The 21,424-nt window shown below is 56.6% G+C and overlaps 4 protein-coding genes across 13 annotated transcripts in view; 1 reads left to right on the top strand and 3 right to left on the bottom strand.

Annotated features, from left to right (window-relative positions):
- The window catches only part of RNF123 (ring finger protein 123), a 38,475-nt gene extending 27,049 nt beyond the window's left edge, over positions 1–11,426 (top strand). For 4 of the 5 annotated variants that reach the window (XM_032161495.2, XM_032161493.2, XM_032161499.2 and 1 more), the window contains 13 exons: positions 2,346–2,523; positions 3,377–3,451; positions 3,603–3,690; positions 3,775–3,862; positions 3,955–4,039; positions 5,440–5,579; positions 5,687–5,875; positions 5,967–6,042; positions 6,273–6,357; positions 10,405–10,547; positions 10,696–10,790; positions 10,916–11,001; positions 11,084–11,426. In XM_032161495.2, coding sequence (XP_032017386.1) covers positions 2,346–2,523; positions 3,377–3,451; positions 3,603–3,690; positions 3,775–3,862; positions 3,955–4,039; positions 5,440–5,579; positions 5,687–5,875; positions 5,967–6,042; positions 6,273–6,357; positions 10,405–10,547; positions 10,696–10,790; positions 10,916–11,001; positions 11,084–11,201 — 1,446 coding nt within the window. In that variant the 3' untranslated portion in view covers positions 11,202–11,426. Of the gene's footprint in view, positions 1–2,345; positions 2,524–3,376; positions 3,452–3,602; positions 3,691–3,774; positions 3,863–3,954; positions 4,040–5,439; positions 5,580–5,686; positions 5,876–5,966; positions 6,043–6,272; positions 6,358–10,404; positions 10,548–10,695; positions 10,791–10,915; positions 11,002–11,083 lie in introns of those variants that run through there. The other variant, XR_004249317.2, reaches the window with a different exon arrangement.
- AMIGO3 (adhesion molecule with Ig like domain 3) lies at positions 6,681–9,991 on the bottom strand. The gene has a single exon (XM_032161536.2). The coding sequence runs from the start codon at positions 9,343–9,345 to the stop codon at positions 7,831–7,833; it is 1,515 nt and encodes a 504-aa protein (XP_032017427.1). The 5' UTR covers positions 9,346–9,991; the 3' UTR covers positions 6,681–7,830.
- Positions 10,124–14,083, bottom strand: GMPPB (GDP-mannose pyrophosphorylase B). Of its 3 annotated transcripts, XM_032161552.2 has the most exons (9): positions 13,488–14,083; positions 13,282–13,362; positions 13,145–13,193; positions 12,863–13,005; positions 12,489–12,647; positions 12,325–12,403; positions 12,124–12,251; positions 11,858–12,040; positions 10,124–11,776 (listed from the first exon to the last, which is right to left on the bottom strand). In XM_032161552.2, exons 1-9 carry the CDS (start codon positions 13,614–13,616, stop codon positions 11,645–11,647), a joined length of 1,083 nt encoding a protein of 360 aa, XP_032017443.1. In that variant the 5' UTR covers positions 13,617–14,083; the 3' UTR covers positions 10,124–11,644. The 3 variants fall into 3 exon arrangements, with proteins under 3 accessions (XP_032017443.1, XP_032017442.1, XP_032017444.1); XM_032161551.2 differs by having other exon boundaries at positions 10,124–12,040; XM_032161553.2 differs by lacking the exons at positions 12,124–12,251; positions 12,325–12,403.
- Positions 14,084–14,435: 352 nt separating this feature from the next.
- IP6K1 (inositol hexakisphosphate kinase 1) overlaps positions 14,436–21,424 on the bottom strand; it is a 74,624-nt gene continuing 67,635 nt past the window's right edge. For all 4 annotated transcript variants that reach the window (XM_058442261.1, XM_032161544.2, XM_058442263.1 and 1 more), the window contains 2 exons: positions 17,975–18,150; positions 14,436–17,527 (listed from right to left, as the gene is read on the bottom strand). In XM_058442261.1, coding sequence (XP_058298244.1) covers positions 16,994–17,527; positions 17,975–18,150 — 710 coding nt within the window. In that variant the 3' untranslated portion in view covers positions 14,436–16,993. The remainder of the gene's footprint in view (positions 17,528–17,974; positions 18,151–21,424) is intronic.

The raw sequence follows: 21,424 nt of genomic DNA, 5'->3' as shown, positions 1-21,424 counted from the left end.
AGAGACAGGGTCTCACTATGTTGCCCAGTTGTCAGACTCCTGGGTTCAAGGAATCCTCCTGCCTCAGCCTCCCAAAGTGCGGGGATTATAGGCATGAGCCACCACACCCGGCAATTTCTTTTTTTTTTTTTTTTGAGACAGAGTCTCGCTCTGTCGCCCAGGCTGGAGTGCAGTGGCGCAATCTCGGCTCACTGCAAGCTCCGCCTCCCGGGTTCACGCCATTCTCCTGCCTCAGCCTCTCTGAGTAGCTGGGACTACAGACACCTGCCACCGCCCGTGGCTAATTTTTGTATTTTTAGTAGAGATGGGGTTTCACCATGTTGGCCAGGCTGATCTTGAACTCCTGACCTCAGGTGATCTGCCTGCCTCGGCCTCCCAAAGTGCTGGGATTACAGGCTTCAGCCACCACGCCTGGCCATACCCTATAATTTTGCTGAATTTATTTATTAATCCTAGTTGGGGTTTTTTTTGTGTGTGTGGATCTTAAGGATTTTCTACTTATAAAATCATGTCTGTGAACAGAGATAATTTTACTTTATCCTTTCCAGTGTGGTTTCCTTTCTTTTTCATGCTTGGTTGCTCTGGCTGGGATTTCCAGGACTGTGCTGAGCAGAAGTAGAGAAAGTGGCACACTTGTCTTGGTCTGAGGGAGGGAGAGATTATAGTCTGTTACTATTGAGTGTGATGTTAGATGGAGGCTTTTCATCTATGGTCTTTAATATATTGAACTGCTTTCATTCTCTGCAGCTTCAGCACTAACTCACCTGTGTCTTTCTAATCCCATTATTAATGGAAAGACTCACTCCTGTAAACCAGCACTTTGGGAGGCTGAAGCGGGAGGATCACTTGAAGCCAGGAGTTCATGACCAGCCTGGGCAACCCATCTTTACAAAAAAAAAAAAAAATTTAATTAGCAGGGCATGGTGACGCATACCTGTAGTCCCTGCTACTCTGAGGTCAGGACTTCAAGACCAGCCTGGCCAACATGGCGAAACCCCATCTCTCCTAAAAATACAAAAATTAGCCGAACATGGTATCACATACCTGCAGTCCCAGCTACTCTGGAGGCTGAGGCAGGAGGATCACATGAGCTCAGGAGTTCCAGGTTACAATGAACTGTGATTGTGCCACTGCATTCCAGCCTTGACTCCATATGTGCCCAAAAGTTATGCTCTCTCCTTTCTCTGTCTTAGCTGCTACATCTTCCCCTTCATCTCCCTCCAGCACAGGCTCTTCCCCATCTCTGAAATAGTCTCACCAGGGTCTCTGTCTGCCCCCATCTCAATCCGGCCGGCACATTTCCATCTCCTTTGCATTGATGCCTTAGCTCTGATGGGGCCGTTGCCATCCCCTCGCCAGACACAGTGTTTGCTGGCCTTCTGTAGCAGCAGGATCATTGCTGCCTAGGTTTGCGCCCAGGCCCTCCCTCTAACCTCTTGCTTACATCTTCTCCTCAGTTCCTTGGGTTTTAGGGCACATCAGAGAGCTGGCGTGAAGCCCAGGTGCTCTGACCGCACTCCAAGACACACACACGGGTGCTGTGGGTCTGGGCTGGGGCCTGAGGCCTCATTCTTGCCTGGGCTCCTTTGTGAGACCCTGACATGGACTTTGTGGAAAACACATTGTGGGGAGCAGGGCCCTCAGCAGGTTTTGTCTGTTTCCTGTGACCTCTGTTCCGCCAGTCACACTGCCCCCTGCCTTCCCACCACCTTCTCCTTTGCACTCCAGATCGAATTTCTGCCTGTCTGCTTGCCATCGCCAGCTCTCTTGGGCCCTCCACGCACCTCGTACTCCACTTTTCAACACAGACTTCCGGTCACAGCACCCTCTTGCCTAAAACTTGCTTACAGGCTGAGGCAGGCGGATCACCTGAGGTCAGGAGTTCAAGACCAGCCTGGCCAACATGGCGAAACTCTATCTCTCCTAAAAATACAAAAATTAGCCGAGTGTGGTATCACATACCTGTAGTCCCAGCTACTCGGGAGGCTGAGGCAAGACAATCCCTTGAACTTGGGAGGCGGAGGTTCCAGTGAGCCGAGATGGCGTCACTGCGCTCCAGCCTGGGTGACTCCATCTCAAAAAAACAAAAAAAAAAACTTGCTTACAAACATGCTGACCAGAGTTCTGGCCTGGGTCGCAGTAATGCGTCCTCCAGGCTAAGTGCGTCCCTCTTGCGTGCTGAGGACTTGATTGCCCTGCTTGAGCTACTGCTCATGCTTCCTGAAATCCAGGTCTCAGTTGTGCTGTCGTAGGCCTGGGGAGGCCTTTCCTGATCCCCAGGCCAGGACATGCCCCCAAGACCCCACTAGTGCGCAACCCAGCAGCACCCCGTGTGCCTCCTGCAGGAGAAGATGCTGGACATCTACTGGCTGCTGCGCGTCTGCCTGCGGACCATTGAGCACGGTGATCGCACAGGGTCTCTCTTTGCCTTCATGCCTGAGTTCTACTTGAGTGTGGCCATCAACAGCTACAGTGCTCTCAAGAATTACTTTGGTCCCGTGCACAGCATGGAGGAGCTCCCAGGTGATGGAACCATTCAGGCTGGGGCAGAAGCAGAAAAGGGGTCTCTAGTGTGAGCCCTAGGAGCCCTGGTCTGACACCTCTGTGGCCCAGCAACACACATCTGTGAGGGCAGGGAGGGGAGGAGCTTCCTCTGTGGTTCACCCTGCAGCAAACAAACGTCTGCACCCTGCCCTGGGACCTGCAGCCACAGAGCCAACAGCTCCCTGGCAAAGGAAAACAGACAAGATGGAACACGGTGGGTGGAGACCCCTTGGCTTTCACTTCCTTCCTAGTGCTATGAGCAACTGCCGTGGTCCAGCAGCCAGCTGGCCCTGCACCCTGACTCCCTGGCACTGGTCACAAAGCGTGGCAGTTGGTCAGGGGCAGAATGGTTTGTCTTGGTAAATCACAGCAGGGGGTGGACCCTGCTAGGGTCCACATCCGAACCTGGGTTTCTCTCAGCCTGCTGATTCCAGGCTGCGTGTGGCAGTGTATGTCTGGATCAGGCAGTGAGCTGTCAGGCCCCTAGCCCACCCCCTGCCCAGCCACAGGCCTCAGTGCAGGCTTTGTCGTCAAAGACAGAGCTGTGAGTGCCCAAGGAGCTTTCACTGCTCATCAGGTGTGTGTGCTGAGATGGGTTTGAGCCCAGGTCAGGGCTCCTGCCAGGGCCTGTCATCCACTCACAGCCTGTGCCTTAGCCCCTCCACAGCCACCAATGAATGCTTTGCCCGATGTCCCCGGATGCCACCCTTGGTCCAGGCTGGCCTTGGGAGCCAGCTGTAGAGCCTGCTACCCAAGTCCACCCAACCTGCTGACATGCCTGCCTCTGGAGCCCCCACTCCCAGCCGACACGTCTCACTTCCCACCCTTGCAGGCTATGAAGAGACCCTGACCCGCCTGGCTGCCATTCTCGCCAAACACTTTGCCGACACACGCATTGTGGGCACTGGTGAGGGGCCCCTACAGAGGGTACAGGGGGAGGGGGATGGGATGGCACCTCTGGTCGGCTTTCTTCTATGAAAAATGTGGCCAGGTGGGCATGAAGCAATGGGTCCAGGGCTCATGCCAAGCCCATGCTGAGGCACGGCGTGTCCCCACAGACATCCGAGACTCACTGATGCAGGCCCTGGCCAGCTACGTGTGCTACCCACACTCCCTGCGGGCTGTGGAGCGAATCCCCGAGGAGCAGTGAGTGGGGCCTGGGGGGCACACACCCTGGCCACGAGCACCATGCCCAGCCTCACCCCGTCTCTCCCCTCCTTGCCCTCACAGGCGTATCGCCATGGTGAGGAACCTCCTGGCACCCTATGAGCAGCGGCCCTGGGCCCAGACCAACTGGATCCTGGTGCGGCTCTGGAGGGTAAGCCTGACTTGAGGGGAGGTGGCTGAGGCTGGCTGGAGGGAGAGAGTGCCCTGTCCCATTGACCTGGGCACCGACCCCCACCTCCACAGGGCTGTGGCTTCGGGTACCGCTATACACGGCTGCCACATCTGCTGAAAACCAAACTTGAGGACGCCAATTTGCCCAGCCTCCAGAGTGAGTATCTGGGTTGGGTGAGTCCTGGGCAAGGCAGGCGGGGGCGCTTACCTCCTACTCATGGGTTCTTTCAGACTCTCCACTTCTTCCAGCCCCTCTCTGGTTCCCCTGTTGGGTCTCAGACTCCCTACCTGTCCCCTGGGGTTTCCACTTTCCCTGCTTCCTTCTAGCCCAAGGATGCTCGGGCTGGGACTCCCCCTCCCCAGCCTTGCCCACAGTCCTACCTACATGTGCCCTTTGGGCCTGGACCCTCTATGTGGGTCATGGTGAGAGGCGGCACCATCTTCCTGGCCTGCTGCAGCTCATGCAGACTGAATACTCTGTCCCTTGCCCTTTAAGCTAGCTCCCTGACCTCCAGCCTTGTCCCAGCACCATGTCCTTCTGCTTCTTTTTTGCTATCTGCTGGTGGCAGACCCTGGCCTTGGCTTAGGCCTTGGACACCTGAGTCCAGTGGGAGCACAGATTGAAGGTTGGCCAGGTCCCCAAAGGCTATTCATGAGAGTTCCTGGAGGAAGGGACATTTAGTTGGGAGCAGAGGCTGTGCCCTCTCTCCAGGGTCCAGCAAGGATTTTCCCCTAGGCCTGGCCCTTGCAGAGTGCCAGGTGTGCCACACACTGTCCTCACCCTTCATGGTGGCTCTTCTTGGCTCATGTAGTCTGTTTCTGCCCTTCTGGGCAGTGTTTTGATCCGAAGGGTGTCCCCAGAGAGGCTGAGTGTCTTGTGCTAAGTCACACAGCAAGTCCTTGCCAGTTGCCGTGGTCCTGCTTCCAGGGCGGAACTGAGCTGCAAGTGGAGAGCAGCAGTGGGGCCAGCCCTGTCCTGCTGCTGCGGGAACTATTGATTTGCATCAAGCTGGTGGGGAGGTGCGCCAGGCCCCTTACAGCTGAGGGCTCCGGTTACTGCTGCCTGCCAGCCCAGACTTGGTGCCCACCACCTCGGCCATATGCCAAGGCCAGGCCAAGGGCAGCAGAGGACGGTAGAGGACAGCAGGTTTGCAGCAGGGCTCAGAGTAGGCTCTTGGAGGAGCTGGCCTTGGTGCCGGTGGGGAAGCGTCTAAGCCGCCCTGTCTAGGTCTGACCCTATCTGAAGGGTGTGCGACCCAGAACTTGCTGAGGGTCAGCCTGTGGCTGTGTGGCTGCTCTGGGCCTGGGGTGGATGGTGTGGTGTCAGGGCTGGACACAACTGCAGCCTGGGGCTTGCCTAGTAGAAGGAGGGGACAGATTCTGTCCCAACTAACTCCAAGGCAGCTGTCCCCTGTCCCCTGCTTTCATGACCTGAGCATTCCTAGGGAGCCATCTTTCTGTCCTTATACCAAAGCCTCAATGGGCGAGGACAGAGACAAACAGGCAGAGGCCACTGCAGTGGAGTCCCTGATGATGCTGCCTCCTGTCCCCCTGCAGAGCCCTGTCCCTCCACCCTGCTGCAGCAGCACATGGCGGACCTCCTACAGCAGGGTCCCGATGTGGCACCCAGCTTCCTCAACAGCGTCCTGAATCAGCTCAACTGGGCCTTCTCTGAATTCATTGGCATGATCCAAGAGGTGGGCTGTGGTGGGGCCTCGTGGGTTAGGGTGGTGCAAGGGATGAGGCCTGGTCCCAGGCTAGAGCCAGGTGCTGACCACTGCATGCCCATGTGTTGGTGGCTCAGATCCAGCAGGCTGCTGAGCGCCTGGAGCGGAACTTTGTGGACAGCCGGCAACTCAAGGTATGTGCCACCTGCTTTGACCTCTCGGTCAGCCTGCTGCGGGTCTTGGAGATGACTATCACACTGGTGCCTGAGATATTCCTTGACTGGACCCGGCCTACCTCCGAGATGCTGCTGCGGCGTCTTGCACAGGTGTGGCCATCTGGGCAACAAGGGTGGGACCCTGGGGATGCCCCATTGATGACGCTCCCCATCCACCAATGGACTCCTGCCCCTCTCACAGCTGTTAAACCAGGTGCTGAACCGGGTGACAGCTGAGAGGAACCTGTTTGATCGTGTAGTCACCCTACGGCTGCCTGGTGAGGACCTAGATGCCCTGCACCCCAACAGACTACAGGCCTTGGTTCCTCTGCCAGGAACAGTGAGGCCTGATTCCACATTCTGCCCCCGGACAGCCAGGCTTGGTGCTCTGCAGTCTCGGCTCACCCTTCTGTAGGGAGGGCAGTGGACAGGGTGGATGGTGTCAGGCCCGGAGCCCTTGCAGCGGGAGCATGTGGGTGGCTCATCTCTTTCCTCCCCTTCCCCTCAGGCCTAGAGAGCGTGGACCACTACCCCATTCTGGTGGCAGTGACAGGCATCCTGGTGCAGCTCCTGGTGCGTGGCCCAGCCTCAGAGTGAGTGTTGGGGACTGTGGGCCCCTGTGGGAGTTGGGTGTGTCTGGTGAGGAGGGGCTGGACAGGGCCTCCTGGTACTTCAGTTTCCTCATCTGGAAAATGGACCTCAGTATCAGGTTTTGAGGCAGAGGGAAGGTGGTGAGGTGTGAACAGCCTAAATAGGGGGCAGAGGGAGCTGCTGTAAGTAGGAGAATCTGGGACCCCAGCAGGACAGGTGGCCCTGGCCCACAGAGCCACTGGCTTGTGGCCATGCCTCAGGCCAGGCATGGGAGGCAGGACTCCGGAGGGTGTGCCATCCTGTGGTGGACAGGGCCAGGCCGCCGGGAGAGCTGAACACACGCAGGACCGCCATTGTCTGCAAAGGCTCTAGCAATAAGCATGTGCTGCCTTTATTAAACTCTGGAGCAGCGGGGTCCGGGATGGCCATGGGGGCCCCCAGCTCGGCCCCCACACATGAAGGGCTCCCAGACCCCCCTTCCCTGCCCCCCTGCAGTGGGAGCAGTGAGATGCATGTGAAGCCAGGGCACCGCCTCAGCCATTAGGCTGAGACCAGTGCCAGCCCTTAAGAGGCTTCTGCTCTCGAGGGACATGGAGTTCCGGCTCGGCCCTCCCAGCTCGGCCATGCTCACCAGGCTTTTCGGGCTTTTTACTGCTGAAAAGCAGGGGCGCAAGCCATGATCCCCTTCACTGTGTCTTGTGAGCCCACAGAATGGGCTCTGCCTTCAGAACAACGGCTAGATGCCCCAGGCCAGAGAGAGCAGGGCCTCTGGCTGGGGCTTAGGCCAGACGCCCAGGAACCTCTTGAGGAGCCTTTCCTGCCTGGTGCCTGCCCACCGGACTCTGCGTGAAGTTGTGAAGCTTTCAGGAGGTTGGGTGTTGGTGGATGGAGGGAGTCCCATTTCACCAGAGGGCGGGCTTGTTTCCTCTTTCTGTCCTGGGGTGTGGGCGAGATCTTCCTTCAGAGCCGCCGCCTTTTCCCTATGGGCCCACTCCCTCCCCCTGCCTTGGGAAGGGGAGGCGGCCCTGCGTCAGTTCTTCAGCACCACTCCTCGAGAGCTGCCTTGGCCCCTGAGGGTGGACAGGGGGCTCTGCTACAGGGGTTCTTCCACAGGCTGTAGAAGAACACAGCCACTTCCACGGCTGTGCTGTGTTGAAAGCCACAGGGGCCTGGGTCTCTCAGCCTCACAGGGCATTTGGGCACTAGGAAGTCCCCGGGAAGGCAGGCACTAGCACACCTTGCAGGGCCTGGGGCCTTTGGGTCCGGTGCAGGGGCAGAGCAGAAGGCAGGTTGGGGACTACAGCCCCTGTCTCTACCAGTGAGCGAGAAGGCCCATTGTGTTTCGAGGCCCATACAGGAAGCTGGGGGCCCAGGCACAGTGCTTCCCACCAGTATCTGCCGGTTCTCTGGACCGAAGCAGGGAGCAGGGCGAGCAGCAAGAGGGTGGGGGCCTGGGTGGGGGAGCCCTGGGCAGTCTAGGTCGTCATGGGACCCTCGGAGCCTATGGAGCTAGCGGATTCAGAGCCAGCCTTCAGCTGCAGGCCTCCAGGGTTGTAGAGATCGAATTCCTCAGCTACTGCCAGCTGCACGCGGCCATTGAGGCCCCTCCGGCCTGGCTCCAGAAAGACTACGTGCTTGTGGACGCTGGCCTTGCGGCTGGGTGCGTCTGGCGGTGTGGTGCTGAGTACTGAGGACTGTGCGCTCAGCTCTTGGAGCGGGCTGGGTGTTCCGGACCAGCGGCGGCAGCGGCAGGCACGGCGGCAGCAGTGGCAGGGTGGGGCGAACAGGTAGAGCAGCACGAGCACCAGGCCCACGGCGCAGCCCAGCAATGTGGTGAAGCCTGTGTTGAAAGCCTCCGGCTCTGGGCGCGGAAAGTGCACGCTCACGTTGTACTCGTGCGTCTGGTTGTGGTGCAGGCGGGGCCCAGTGGCCAGGCACACGAAGAGTCCCGCATGCTGCTCCTGTACGTTGCCTATGGCCAAGCTGCCGTCGGCCAGCACCGCGATGCTGCCATCGCGGGACCCTGGCGCCCTGAGAAGCTCCTGCTGCGGCGAAACCCAGGCAATGCGCATGGCCGGGACGCTGGTGTTGCAGTAAAGCCTTAGGGACCGACCCACCAGCGCGTACAGGTGCTCTTCCGGCCGCTCTAGGCCAAGAGCTGGGGCCGACGAGCAGTTCTCAAAGACGTGGCTGTGCTGGAAGAAGCGCACGCGGGACGCGGGTACCTTGAAGGCCAGGCATACATACTCGCGCGCAAAGTCGCGCACGGCGCTCAGGCCCCGCTGGTGCCAGCGCTGTAGCAGGTGGTAGAGGCGGCAGTCGCAAGGCAATGGGTTGTTGTGCAAGTAGAGGCCGTTCTTGAGGAAAGCCGGCAGCGCGGCCAGCTCAGGTACGGAGATGTGTCCCAGCCGGTTGGAGGAGAGGTCCAGAGTAAGCAGGTGGGTGGCGCTCAGACCGTGCAGGTGGTCGAAAGAGAACGAGGCGAGTTCGTTGCAGCCAAGGTAGAGATGGCTGAGCGAGCGCAGGCCGTGGAAGGCATGCTCGTCCAAGTGCATCAAGCGGTTATTGAACAGAAGCAGCTTCTCCAGCGCCCCCAGCCCGTCGAGGTCGTGGCGGCCAAGCGCCCGCAACGCGTTAGATGATAGATCGAGCAGCCTCAGGCCGCTGGCGTTGGCGAAGACGCCGCGACCCAGCGCATCTAGTTCGTTGTGACCTAGGTGCAAAGCGCGCAGCTGGAAAAGGGGCGCCAACCAGCCGGGGCGCAGGCGCTGGAGCGCGTTGTGGCTCAGGTCGAGGTCCGCAGTAGCGGCAGGTAACTCGGCCGGCACGTCCTGCATCCCTAGGCCAGTGCAGCTTAGCAGGTCGGCAGCGCAGATACATTTGTAGGGGCAGTTGTGGAGCGCACGGGGCGGGAAACCCTCGGAGTCCGGGGTGCCTAACCCAACGCGCAGCATGCAGAGCAGTGCCCCCAGCAGCACCAACCAGGTCATGGCGGCGACCACCAGGGACAGTACAGAGCAGCTCTGTGCAGGTCGCAGTTCCAGGACTCACCCACTTCTGCTCTAGTGCGACATGGGTGGCACCGGATGGCCCTTGCCGAGGAGGTACGGCGGGTTCTGGCCGGCCGACGGCCCCTGCTCTCCGGTTCCCAGGTTGTGAGGCGGGGCCGCACGCTTCTCCGCGCTCCCTTTGGCTTCCCTAGCCCTCTGCAAGCGAGGTCCTGATCCGCTCCTAAATACTCCCCCCAGGGGCGGGGCCCGGGCTCCTATTGGCTCCCGTTTGAGGAGGCGGGGCGGCTGGTTTCCCTAGTGCCCAATGGCCCCGCATGACCGCCAGATGGGGAGCGAGCCCAAACCCAAAGTCCCAGTTGGCGTTAGGCTGGCAGCAATTCCGCCGCTCCTTTTTCCTCGTGGAGTAAAAGGGGGAGTCTGGAAGAATGTCTCCAAGCTGCTGTTAGTGTTTATTTGAAGTGACTTTCAAGGACTGATAATATATTATGGGGCGGGCGGACTCTATCTTAAGGTGGTTCCCCTGAGCCTTCTTAAAAGTGGTACCCCAGGCCAGGCGCTGTGGGTCACGCCTGTAATCCCAGCACTTTGGGAAGCCAAGGCAGGTGGATCACCTGAGGTCAGGAATTCGAGACTATCCTGGCCAACCTGGTGAAACCCCGTCTTTACCAAAAATACAACAATTAGCCAGGCATGGTGGTGGGCGCCTGCAATCCCAGCTACTCGGGAGGCTGAGGCAGGAGAATCACTTGAACCCGGGAGGTGGAGGTTGCAGTGAGCCGAGATCGTGCCATCGCACTCCAGCCTGGGCGACAGAGCGAGACTCCATCTCAAGAAAAAAAAAAAAAAGTGGTACCCCAGGCTGTGTGGCACCTTACTTGAATACAGGACTTGGGGTTTGGGAAGCAGGGAGACGGAAAGGATGCGGGGGGCGGCGGTGATCATGTACGAGCCATGGCACTCCTCATTGCAATCCCAATAGAGACTACTTTTAGCCAGGCCCCAAGCCTTCTGACTGCCCTTGCACCCTCCCCTACCTAGGAGAGAGCGAGCCACATCAGTGCTCCTGGCAGATCCCTGCTTCCAGCTACGCTCAATATGCTATCTCCTGGGACAGCCAGAGCCCCCAGCACCTGGCACTGCCCTGCCAGCCCCTGACCAGAAGCGCTTCTCCCTGCAGAGCTGTGAGTGGGCTGGTGGGGCAGGTCAGGGAGATCTGGGGCTGGGTCGGGTCAGGAGCCTTAAGAACAGCAAAAAGTCCTAGGCTGGGAATATTCAAGAGGCATCACATCTTCAGCTACCTCTGACTTGACACTACCTACCACTCCCCAGATGCAGATTACATCAGTGCCGATGAGCTGGCCCAAGTGGAACAGATGCTGGCGCACCTGACCTCTGCATCTGCCCAGGCAGCAGCTGCCTCCCTGGTGAGTGGGACCACGGTGCACAGGTCCATGCCACTTGAATATGTGTGCACTCCTACACAGGCACAACGGACATCCACATAGCCAGGCATCCAACTCCAGCCCACCCTTCACTCTCCTCCCTGCAGCCCACCAGTGAGGAGGACCTCTGCCCCATCTGCTATGCCCATCCCATCTCTGCTGTGTTCCAGCCCTGTGGCCACAAGTCCTGCAAGTAAGTGGCCCCCACAGCTTGGTGGTGGGGAGAGCAGTAGTAGGTACATGCAGGGCAGTCCTCATCCCCTCCCCTGTTGTAGAGCCTGTATCAACCAGCACCTGATGAACAACAGGGACTGCTTCTTCTGCAAAGCCACCATCGTGTCTGTAGAGGACTGGGAGAAGGGAGCCAATACGAGTACTACCTCAGCTGCCTAGCCCTCACAGCCTGCGCCATCCTGGAACCTCCACCCTTGAACCCAGAGCCAGGCTGGGCCCTATTTATGAGCTCCCTTTGCCCTTCTCCTGTATCCCCCACCACCACATCCAACCTCCTTGCCTGCCTGTATCCTCATTGGTGGGAGCCCAGCCATGGCCCTAATTGTGCCTGAGCTTGACTTTCAGTCAGGGCCACAGTGAGCATTAAATTATTATTCCATACAGCCCTGGCCCTGGCCCTTCTTGAGGGAGTGGGGTTTGTGGGGTGTGCCCAGCAGGGATCCTGCCAGATGATGTCCACATGAGAAGGCAGGTGTCCAACAGCTTCAGCTTCACCCAATGCCCCCCAGACAAATGACAAGTCCAGGGTCTTCTGATGTGTCAGGCCAGCACTCCCCTTGCTGATGGGAAAACCTGGGCTCGGCCAGCCCCACTGCATCCCCTCACATGATGATACGAGGCTCTGGCACTGACTCGCCAATAGACTTGTGGGGCAGCACGCTGGCTCCGTTGAGGTAGAGCTCATCATTAACTATGACGTCCTCACCCAGCACTGTCACGTTCTCCATGCGTACCTCCAGGAGAGAACAGGCCTTGTCAGGGAGGCAGGCACACTCCCCGCCCCTCTCCCCACCCGGCCCAGCCCACAGGCTTACCCACTGACCCACGCAGCAGCGCCAGCCCACAATGCAGGACTCAAGCCAGGAATGGGAACGGATCCGGGCGTCCCGCAGCACCGTGCACCGCCGGATACACACACCATCTTCGACCACCACGCCAGGTCCCAGGCTCACATTGGGGCCAATGCTGCAGTTCTGGCCGATGCGGGCACTTGGGTCCTGAGAGCGGTGGGAAAAATACAAGTGGGCCACTTGTCTCCCAAGACTGAGGGGGTTAATGATGGGCTGGGCAAGGGCCTCACCACCAGCACGTTGCCCACAATGCCAGGGCCTGAGCACAGCCGCTCAGGCTGCTTCTGCCTCAGTGACTGCAGGAAGAGGCACATGCCAGTGAGGAAGTCCTTGGGCTGCCCAATGTCCATCCAGAAGCCTGTAGGGAGGGATGTATCAGGGGCCTCAGCCCAGCCACAGACCACCCCCACCCTGTGGCCTCCCTGCCTCACCCTGCAACTCCATGGCATATAGCTGCCCCTCCTTGGCCATAATGGGGAAGACCTCCTTCTCAATGGATGTAGGCTGCAGCTGTGGGAGTGGGCAGCTTGTGAGCAGGGTCATGGCGGTGATGGCTTGCCCCACCCCAGCCCACCAACAGCTGTCTCCTACACACCTGGATGCGCCGCAGCACCGCAGGGCTCAGAATGTACATGCCTGCGTTGATCTTATTGGACACAAACACCTGCGGCTTCTCCACGAACCGGTGAATGCGGCCTGTGTCAGCCTCACACACCACCACACCGTACTTGGAGGGTTCCTCCACCTTGGTCACCTGAATGCAAGGAAGGGGACCTCGGACCTAGTCCAGTGTTCCTGAGCCTTGATCACATGCCGTTCCAGATCTCAGAGACTCTGCCCCAAGTGCTTAAAGATACATACTGCACAGCTCTGTACCCATAACATCTGAAGGCAGATGAAGGCTAGGGCGCAGGGGAGGCTGGGCATGGAGGGTGGAAGTGTCAAGAGAAAGAAGACCTGGCTCCTTACCAGGATGGAGCCCTCCTGGCCATGGTGCCGGTGGAACTGCACCATGGCTTGGAAGGGGAAATCGCAGATCACATCACTGTTGAGGACGAAGAAAGGGTCTGCAGTCTCAGAGAGTAGGTCACGGGCCAGCGCCAGGGGCCCAGCTGGGGGAAGGGGACAGGTCACCACCTTGCTGGAGGTCTGAGTCCCTGGATTCAGGCTCAGCAGGCCCAATCCAGGCTGGGTCTTACCCTTTTCCTGGCCTTAAACCCTCCCCCAAGGGACCTTTCTGCCTCTACTGACCTGTCCCCAAAGGCTCCTCTTCATGGGACATGGAGATTCGGATTCCCAGCTGGAAGGAAGAGGCCCCCCAGTCAGGTTCTACCAGGATGGGAAGTTGGGCGGGGACCGAGGATAAGGGCCAAGAGTCTGTGCCTCACCCTCTGCTCCTGTGCCTTCATTTCCTTCTCCAGCACCTGCGACATGTAGCTCACGGCCAGGATCACGTGGTCCACGCCTGCCTGTCAGAACGCAGGCCGACGGGCGGGCTCAGTCAGAAGGTACGGGAGCCCCGGACCCCTAGTCGCTGGCCATCCCTAGTCCCGCCAGATCCGAAAGCGACTCTGATCCCAACCCAGGGTCTTACCGCGGCTAGCGCCTCCACTTGGTGCAGCAAGATGGGCTTATTGCAGAAGTCCACCAGTGGCTTCGGGGTGCTCAGCGTCAGCGGCCGTAGTCGCGTCCCATAGCCCCCCACTAAGATCAGCGCCTTCATCGCGCCTGCGGACGTTGAGGTGGTGTCCCGGGCTCTGAGGTACCTGCAGCCCACCTGGCCGGTCCCTGCCGCGCACTCCCAACGCCGTGCCCGGCCCCGCGCCCTTCACCAACTCGCCTGACCGACTCTGGCTCCACCTCGTCCGCCCGGTCGCCCTGACGCCAGATCCAGAGCCGCCACAACCCAGAACGCGACACCGGGTAGACGGCTGCTGGCCCCGAACTCAGGCCGGACCCGGCGCGGGCAGTGACGTGACCACCGCGGGCCAATCGGCTGCCGCGTACGTGGCACGGCCGCCGGCGACGGAGCGTTGGGGCGCAGCGCTGCGACAGACGTAGCCAATGAGCGCCCGAGTACGCCGGGCTGCCATGGAGACCCGGGCCGGGACCCGCGGGTCAGCTGGCCATTGGCGGATCCAAAGGCGGAACTGGCGCCAAGGGCGAGGCCTTGTTCCCTGCTTCGCGCGGTCCAGCAGCCGCCGGCCTCGCCCCGAGGAAGAGTGACCAGGGAAGGCTCCCGGGCCACGGGATGTTCACACAGACAGACTCGCCTCCGTTTCTAGCGGCTTTATTTTTGACATACACGACCTCAGACACAAGCGGGGGGGGCAGTGCTAGGTGTACAGACAGGAGCGGGCTCGGACCGAGCACCCCCTCCCCCGCACGCAAGGTCCAAAGCAAACGCAACTGCGGCGGGAGCCACGGGTGCAGGCCTCGGGCGGTGGGGACAGGCTTAGCTTCCAGGAAAGAGCAGCAGAGAGCGATCCGCAGAACGCGAGGGCTTACAGTTCCCCGAGAAGCAAAAGAACCAGGTCCTTCCCAGGGTTCTCCATTATTTTTTCCTCATTAAAATATTTTTTAAGTCAGCACAAACATAACCAAATTGTACAGCTTTAAAGTTCAAAGCAGTCTGCATCTAGGGAACGTGCATGTGGTCAGGAGTGAGCGCGTGAGCAGCAGCTACGGAACTAGCACAGGTGCCAGGCCCCTTGATGGGAATCCCCACGCCCACTGCACAGGCCCAGAGAGGGAGGGGTGGGGTCCCTGGCAAGTTGCTACACTGGTCCCCTTCCTCTTTTAAGCACCACCCGTCCCACCCCACCCTCAGAGGCTGGTGTCAGCTTGGCCCAGGGAAGCACTATAGAGAGGGCTTACCTGAGCACCCCAACCCATGATCCCATGTTGCACTTTGGTCCCAAGTTGGGGCTAAGAAGGCAGGGCCTGGTAGGGACAGGGCTCTCTGGCATGGGGCAGGGAGAAAGCAGTGGCAGACAGTATGCACACACACTTGCCCACTACCATTAAATAACAGGGCTGGGTCTCCAGGTGTCCAAAGTGCTGAAAAGAGGGGCCCTGCTCTAAGGGAGCAGCAGCAAATCCCAGGCCTTCCCACTCTTTGTAGTGCCAGGAAAATACTGAGTGTAAGTGGGTGCAGCTTTGCTCGCTGTGAGGAGCAGCAGAATGCGGCAGCCTCTCCTCCCAGAATCTAGGAACCTGGGAAGCACAGGACATCCCCAAAAGGTCCCAAACAGCTCCAGACCTTATGTCTTACGCTCCACCCTACCAGGGAATGACTGTCTACACTAGTGAAGGGCTACTGCCCCCATGGCTGAAGCCACAGAATGGTACAGGAGAGAAGACCGTAATTTGTGACCAGAAACAGGCAAGCTGTCCCTCCCAGCCCCAAAGAATGGGAACCAGCCCACCAGTGGCACCAGGGCCAGGGGCTAGGAGAGATGGCATCCATCAAGGAGCCCTTACGAGGCTGCATCTCTAAGGACCAGGAAATGAGTCCATCAGTTACCAAGGCTTCTCACAGCTGGCAGGCTTACCTTTAAAGCCAAACAGACACTTGCCTAAAGTGACGAAGAACAGTGGCCCTAGGCTCAAAGGAGAGGATGCTAACCCTGGCAATGGCTGAAATCGGTGTCACCTCCTGGCCATCTGTGTTAGAAGCAGCAGATCTGTGCCATTAAGGGCTGGCAGCCAAAATGACTAAAACCATGAGAAAGGGTCACTCCTCAAGCCCTCACTGCCCCACTGTCAGTGTTGAGGGCCATATTCTAGGCCCACAGAAATGGTGCTGGATCAACAGGGAAACACCACCAATTTATTCTGCTATCAGGTCTTTATAAAAAGGCAACACCTGTGGAGGAAGGGCACGGGGCAAAAGCTCACCTCAGAAGTGGGAGTGTTCTGCTGAGGAAAGCATGAAGGAATGAATATATACTAATGAGCAAGGCTACACCCCAGGGGAAGGATCCCAAGGGACAGGGGCTGGCAGCTGGACACATGGACAAACTGATGGACCCAGGACTGATCAGACAAAGCTCTCATTAGCAGAATGTGGGCACCTGCACCCAGGGCCCATACCACGTCCCTATGAGCAAAAATGCTTAAAGTTCTCCCTCTAGGCCCAGGGCCAAGAGCGCCTCACTAAGGGCTGCTGCCTTGAACTTGGCCTGGGGAAATGAGACCCTGAGCGGACCACAGCCCGAGCCCTGGGAGGAGCAGCCCATCCAGCAGCAGCACAGCTGCCGAAACTTGAGGAAGAAGACTCCCACCCATAGCACAAGAACTGCAAATACTGTCTGGCCAGAGCCACCAGAGGCCCTGAGGCCTGCTAGGACACCGACTATCCCCCACTTCAGTGGGGTAGGAGGGAGTGGCCTTCCTAGGCAAGGGAACTTGGTGAGAGAGGCTATTTCAGGAATAGGACAGGTGCCAACCTGTCTCGTGCCAACAGGTGCCTGGGGAACCCAGGCCCTGCCCTCTGCCATAAGTTGGCCTCAGCCCAGCTTCATTAATCTAGCCCCATGCTAAGGTCAGACCCAAGGATAGGTCCAGCTTTGTGCAGTCAGCCCTGTGGTGCCCTGAGGGCACCTATTAAAGAGCTAGCTGACACCCACAGCGTAAGACTGGAAAGCCCCCAAGAAATGGGCACCCAGAGCCCTCTACTTCTGGGGAACAAGGGAAGAGTGGGCATGGAGGGGCCCTGCACCAGCCCAGGGCTTTACCTTACAATCAGCAGGGCCCTGCAGCCACAGATCTCAAAGATCTAGACAAGAGAAACCAATGTCCAAGGGCACCCTGTCCCTGCTGCCAAGCCCACCAAGGGCACCTCTTCCTTCCTAAGGCAGCCTGGACACACCAGTCAGAGCCACAGAGCTGAGGAGCCTGGCTGAGAGGGCGTGTGGTCTGCCCTCCTTCACTTTATATATATGGATTCCAGGCTACAGCTAAAAACATTTCTTTTAGTTTACACCAAAGAGAAATATAACCCTTTAAAAGCAAGTCTGTGTGTCCTCACGGCAAGTTCATAACAATGGTCCCTGCCTGCGGTGGAGAGGAAGGGGTTCTGGGGGCCCAGAACAGGGCCTACTGGTTCTCGTCCCGCATCTGTTCCATGATGCTGATGAGGTTCTCCAGGCCAAACACGTAGCCTCTGTCCGGCCCATCATGCACGGTGGGGTCATCCCGGAAGCCCTTGAATGTGCTGTGTGCAAAGTCAATCATGCGGACATCCACCTTGGGCTGAGAGGAGGGACCCGCCTCGGGGCTGGTGTTGCTGGGGCTGGTGCTGGGGCCACAGGATGACGCCACCTCAGGGAGCACCATGTCCAGGTGCTTGAGACGCATCTCAGACCGGCGGTCCAGGCAGGACTCAGCCCGGCACTCCTTGCCATCATAGATGACAAGCAGGGAACTGGAGTAGAAGCGGTAAGAGGCCTGCCGCTCCAGCACAGCTTTCAGGCCCCGCAGTTTGCTCAGGATAGGCTCAAACAGGTCACGTCGCAGGTCCAGGCCATTGTGCAGATATTGATAGAGGGCATTGCGGAAGCCTTCAATGGAGAGCCCACGGCCATAGTACTTGTTCCTGCAGAGGTAATGCCCTGTGTCCAGCTGGTACACCTGAAACCCCAGGAGACAGACAGGGTGAGTGCCAGGGAAGTCTGAAGAGCTCACGGTGCCCTGGGCAAGCACTGTCTGGAAGGCACTTTGACCAACCTGAGCTTTTCTGCTCACCTATCTAAGTGGAACCAGGCAGGCCACATTCACCCTGGGTTTTCCCATTGCAGAACAAAGAGAAAGCAATACCAGGCCTATGGGTTCCCTGCCACCAGCTTTGGAGCCCTCCTCCAACATCGGAACATCTTGTTGACAGGCAAGAGTCTTACTTGTCCCATTGTGGAGGCAGCAGACTCTCACAGTGGTCCTGCACCTGAGGCCCATATCAAAGTCAACAGGTAAGGACAGAAGGGCTCAGGAGGACACACTTGGCATAGATGGCAGGCAGGTATGAGCACAACCCAAATCATGCAAGTGGCAGCACCTAGGCTCTGAGCAGAGGTAACTCACCTGCATGCCGCAGACCCTGACACCCAGCGTGGCTGATGTGCTCTGCTCGCATTTCCGCATCTGCCGGGCTGCCTTCTCAGCTGACGCGTCATCGCCATGCTGCCGCGTGCCCATCTTCAGGTCCAACACGCAGGGGTACTTGAAGTGGTGCACCACGTTCTCAAGCAGGAGGAACTCTGGGCCACGGTCAAGGAGAACGACAACCACACTCACCATAAGCCCCAGCCAGGAAAGCACAACCCAGTTTTTCTATAAAAGGGGGCTTTTACCTAATGCAGTATGTACTTGTCTCAGAAACTCTCAAATGTGGGTTTCACACCACTGGCTTATTACTTCTTAACCAATAAAAACTGTGGTAAAATATACATAAAATTTACTTCAGCCATTTTTAAGTGTACAATTCAGTGGCATGAAGCACATTTACTTTGTTGTATAACCATCACCACCATCTATCTCTAGAACTTTTTTTTTTTTTTTTGAGACGGAGTCTCGCTCCGTTGCCCAGGCTGGAGTGCCATGGAATGACCTCGGCTAACTGCAACCTCTGCATCCCAGGTTCAAGCTATTCTCCTGCCTCAGCCACCTGAGTAGCTGAGATTACAGGCGCCCGCCACTACACCCGGCTCATTTTTTGTATTTTTAGAGAGACAGGGATTCATCATGTTGGCCAGGCTGGTCCTGAACTCCTGACTTTGTGATTCGCCTGCCTCAGCCTCCCAAAGTGCTGGGATTACAGGTGTGAGCCACCGTGCCCAGCTAGAACTTTTTCACCTTCCCAAAATGAAAAGAGATCCTCCCACCCTCAGCTTCTGGAACAACTAGGACTACAGGCATGCCTAATTTTTTTTTTTTTTTTAGATGGAGTCTCGTTCTGTCACCCAGGCTGGAATGCAATGGCGCCATCTCGGCTCACTGCAACCTCTGCCTCAGGGGGTTCAAGCCATTTTCCTGCTTGTACCCATTAAATGGCACTAAACAGTGACTCCTCATTTTCCCTCCTCCCAGCCCCTGGGAACCTCTAGTCTACTTTCTGTCTCTATAAATTTACCTTTCCTAGGTATCTCTTAAGTGGAATTATACAGTATTTGTCATTTTAAATATCTGGCTTATTTCACTTAGCAGAATGTATTCAAGATCCATTTATGTTGTGAGCATGTATCAAAATTTCATTCCTTTTTCTGGCTAAATAATTTTCCATTGTATGTATATACCACATCTTTTTTTGTTGTTGTTTTTTGGTTTTTTAACCTAAGCTCTAGGGTATTTTTATGTTGATTTATTTTTGTTATTTTTTATTTATTTTTTTTTGAGACAGAGTTTCGCTCTTGTTGCCCAGGCTGGAGTGCAATGGCACTATCTCGGCTCACTGCAACCTCCGCCTCCCGGGTTCAGGTGATTCTCCTGCCTCAGCCTCCCGGTAGCTGGGATTACAGGCACGTGCCACCATGCCTGGCTAATTTTGTATTTTTAGTAGAGACGGGGTTTCTCCATGTTGGTCAGGTTGGTCTTGAACTCCCCTAACCTCAAGTAATCCACCCGCCTTGGCCTCCAAAGTGCTGGGATTACAGGCATGAGCCACTGTGCCCAGTCTTATTATTATTATTATTATTTTTGAGACGGAGTCTCGCTCTGTTGCCCACGCTGGAGTGCAGTGGCTGGATCCAGAGCTCACTGCAGCACTGACCACCTGGGCTCAAGAGATCCTCCCACCCTCAGCCTCTGGAACAGCTAGGACTACAGGCATGCCTAATTTTTCTTTTAATTATTATTATTTTTTGAGACAGAGTCTTGCTCTGTCACACAGGCTGGAGTGCAGTGGTGCAATCTCAGCTCATTGCAACCTCTGCCTCCTGGGTTCAAGCCATTCTCCTGCCTCAGCCTCCCAAGTAGCTGAGACTACGGGTGTCCGCCACCACCCCCAGCTATTTTTTTGCATTTTGAGTAGAGACAGGGTTTTACCATGTTGGCCAGACTGGTCTGGAATTTTTGACTCCAGGTGATCTGCCCACCTTGGCCTCCCAAAGTGCTGGGATTACAGGCGTGAGCCACTGCACCCAGCCACCTACCTAATTTTTAATGTTTTTTTAGAGACAGGGTCTCACTATGTTGTCCAGGCTGGTCTTGAATTCCTAGCCTCAAGTGATCCTCCCACCTTGGCCTCCAGAAGTGCTGAGATAACAGATGTGGGCCACCACACCCAGCCTATGTTATCTTTAGACCTATCTTGCAGGCAATATGCAAACTAAAGATTTGGATATATCCCTCACCATCAGTGAACCAAGGCCCTACTCAAGCCAGCACCTCACCCAGGTCTAAGAAATAAGGAAGACATCTTGGTAGCACTACTACAAAAACAAGGAAACCAGATTCTAACATTCCCAAATAGGAATCTTTAGAAAAAGCTGGATTTACATTTCTTTTCTTTTTTTTTTAGGATGCAGCCTTGCTCCTTTGCCCAGGCTGGAGTGCAGTAGCACAATTTCAGCTCACTGCAACCTCTGCCTCCCAGGTTCAAGTGATCCTCCTGCTTTAGCCTCCCAAGTAGCCGGAACTACAGGCGCATGCCACCATGCCCGACTAATTTTTTGTATTTTTTTTTTTTTTTTTTTGAGATGGAGTTTCACTCTTGTTGCCTAGGCTGGAGTGCAATGGTGCAATCTTGGCTCACTGCAACCTCCGCCTTTTGAGTTCAAATGATTCTCCTACCTCAGCCTCCCGAGTAGCTAGGATTACAGGCATGCACCACTACACGTGGCTAATTTTGTGTATAGACGGGGTTTCTCCATGTTCGTCAGGCTGGTCTCAAACTCCCAACCTCAGGTGATCTGCCGGCCTCAGCCTCCCAAAGTGCTGGGATTACAGGCGTGAGCTACCACGCCTAGCCAATTTTTTGTATTTTTAGTAGAGACGGGGTTTCACCAGGCTGGTCTCAAACGCTTGACCTCAAGTGATCCACCCACCTCAGCATCCCAAAGTGCTGGGATTACAGGCATGAGCCTGCATTTGTATTTCTGTCTTGCCATTTCTCACTAAATTTGAAACCAGTGAATGAGAGAGAGAGACAGAGATCTCGTTCACTGGTTTCAAATTTATATACATAAATATATTTATATATAAAATATAAATTTATCCCTTAATAGTTCTATAACCTTCTGCTCAAAACGATCTATGGTCCTAATTCCCTGGCATTTACATATATGTCTTCATTCCAATATATCCCATTTGCAACAATCTTATCTTTGAACTTTTGTATAAAGGTACAGACTTATCATATGTCTGCCAAAAGTCACTGGGTCTCACAGCCCAGGCCTCAAATCCATCTCTGGGTGCTACAGAGCAATCCCATCTTAGAGGATAGACACTCAGCATCACTGTGATGATGAACATTTGATTCTTTTTTAACTTTTAAATTTGGCCTGAATCAATTCTGTTGCCTGCTATTACCTATAA

The sequence above is a fragment of the Hylobates moloch genome, unplaced genomic scaffold (genome assembly GCF_009828535.3).
Source record: "Hylobates moloch isolate HMO894 unplaced genomic scaffold, HMol_V3 SCAFFOLD_8, whole genome shotgun sequence".
In the NCBI taxonomy this organism is placed as follows: domain Eukaryota; kingdom Metazoa; phylum Chordata; class Mammalia; order Primates; family Hylobatidae; genus Hylobates; species Hylobates moloch.
Note: the sequence above shows the minus strand (reverse complement) of the source record. Positions and strands in the feature narration are given on the sequence as shown.

Bases quoted from the DNA above. Each gene is read 5' to 3' on its own strand.
- AMIGO3 (XM_032161536.2), bottom strand. From the start codon at position 9,345: ATGACCTGGTTGGTGCTGCTGGGGGCACTGCTCTGCATGCTGCGCGTT.
- GMPPB (XM_032161551.2), bottom strand. From the start codon at position 13,616: ATGAAGGCGCTGATCTTAGTGGGGGGCTATGGGACGCGACTACGGCCG. The intron at 12,252-12,324 runs GTGAGGCAGGGA...CCCTCCCTACAG, and splicing joins ATATGCCATGGAGTTGCAGG to GCTTCTGGATGGACATTGGG. The intron at 12,041-12,123 runs GTGAGGCCCTTG...CACCGCTCTCAG, and splicing joins TTGTGGGCAACGTGCTGGTG to GACCCAAGTGCCCGCATCGG.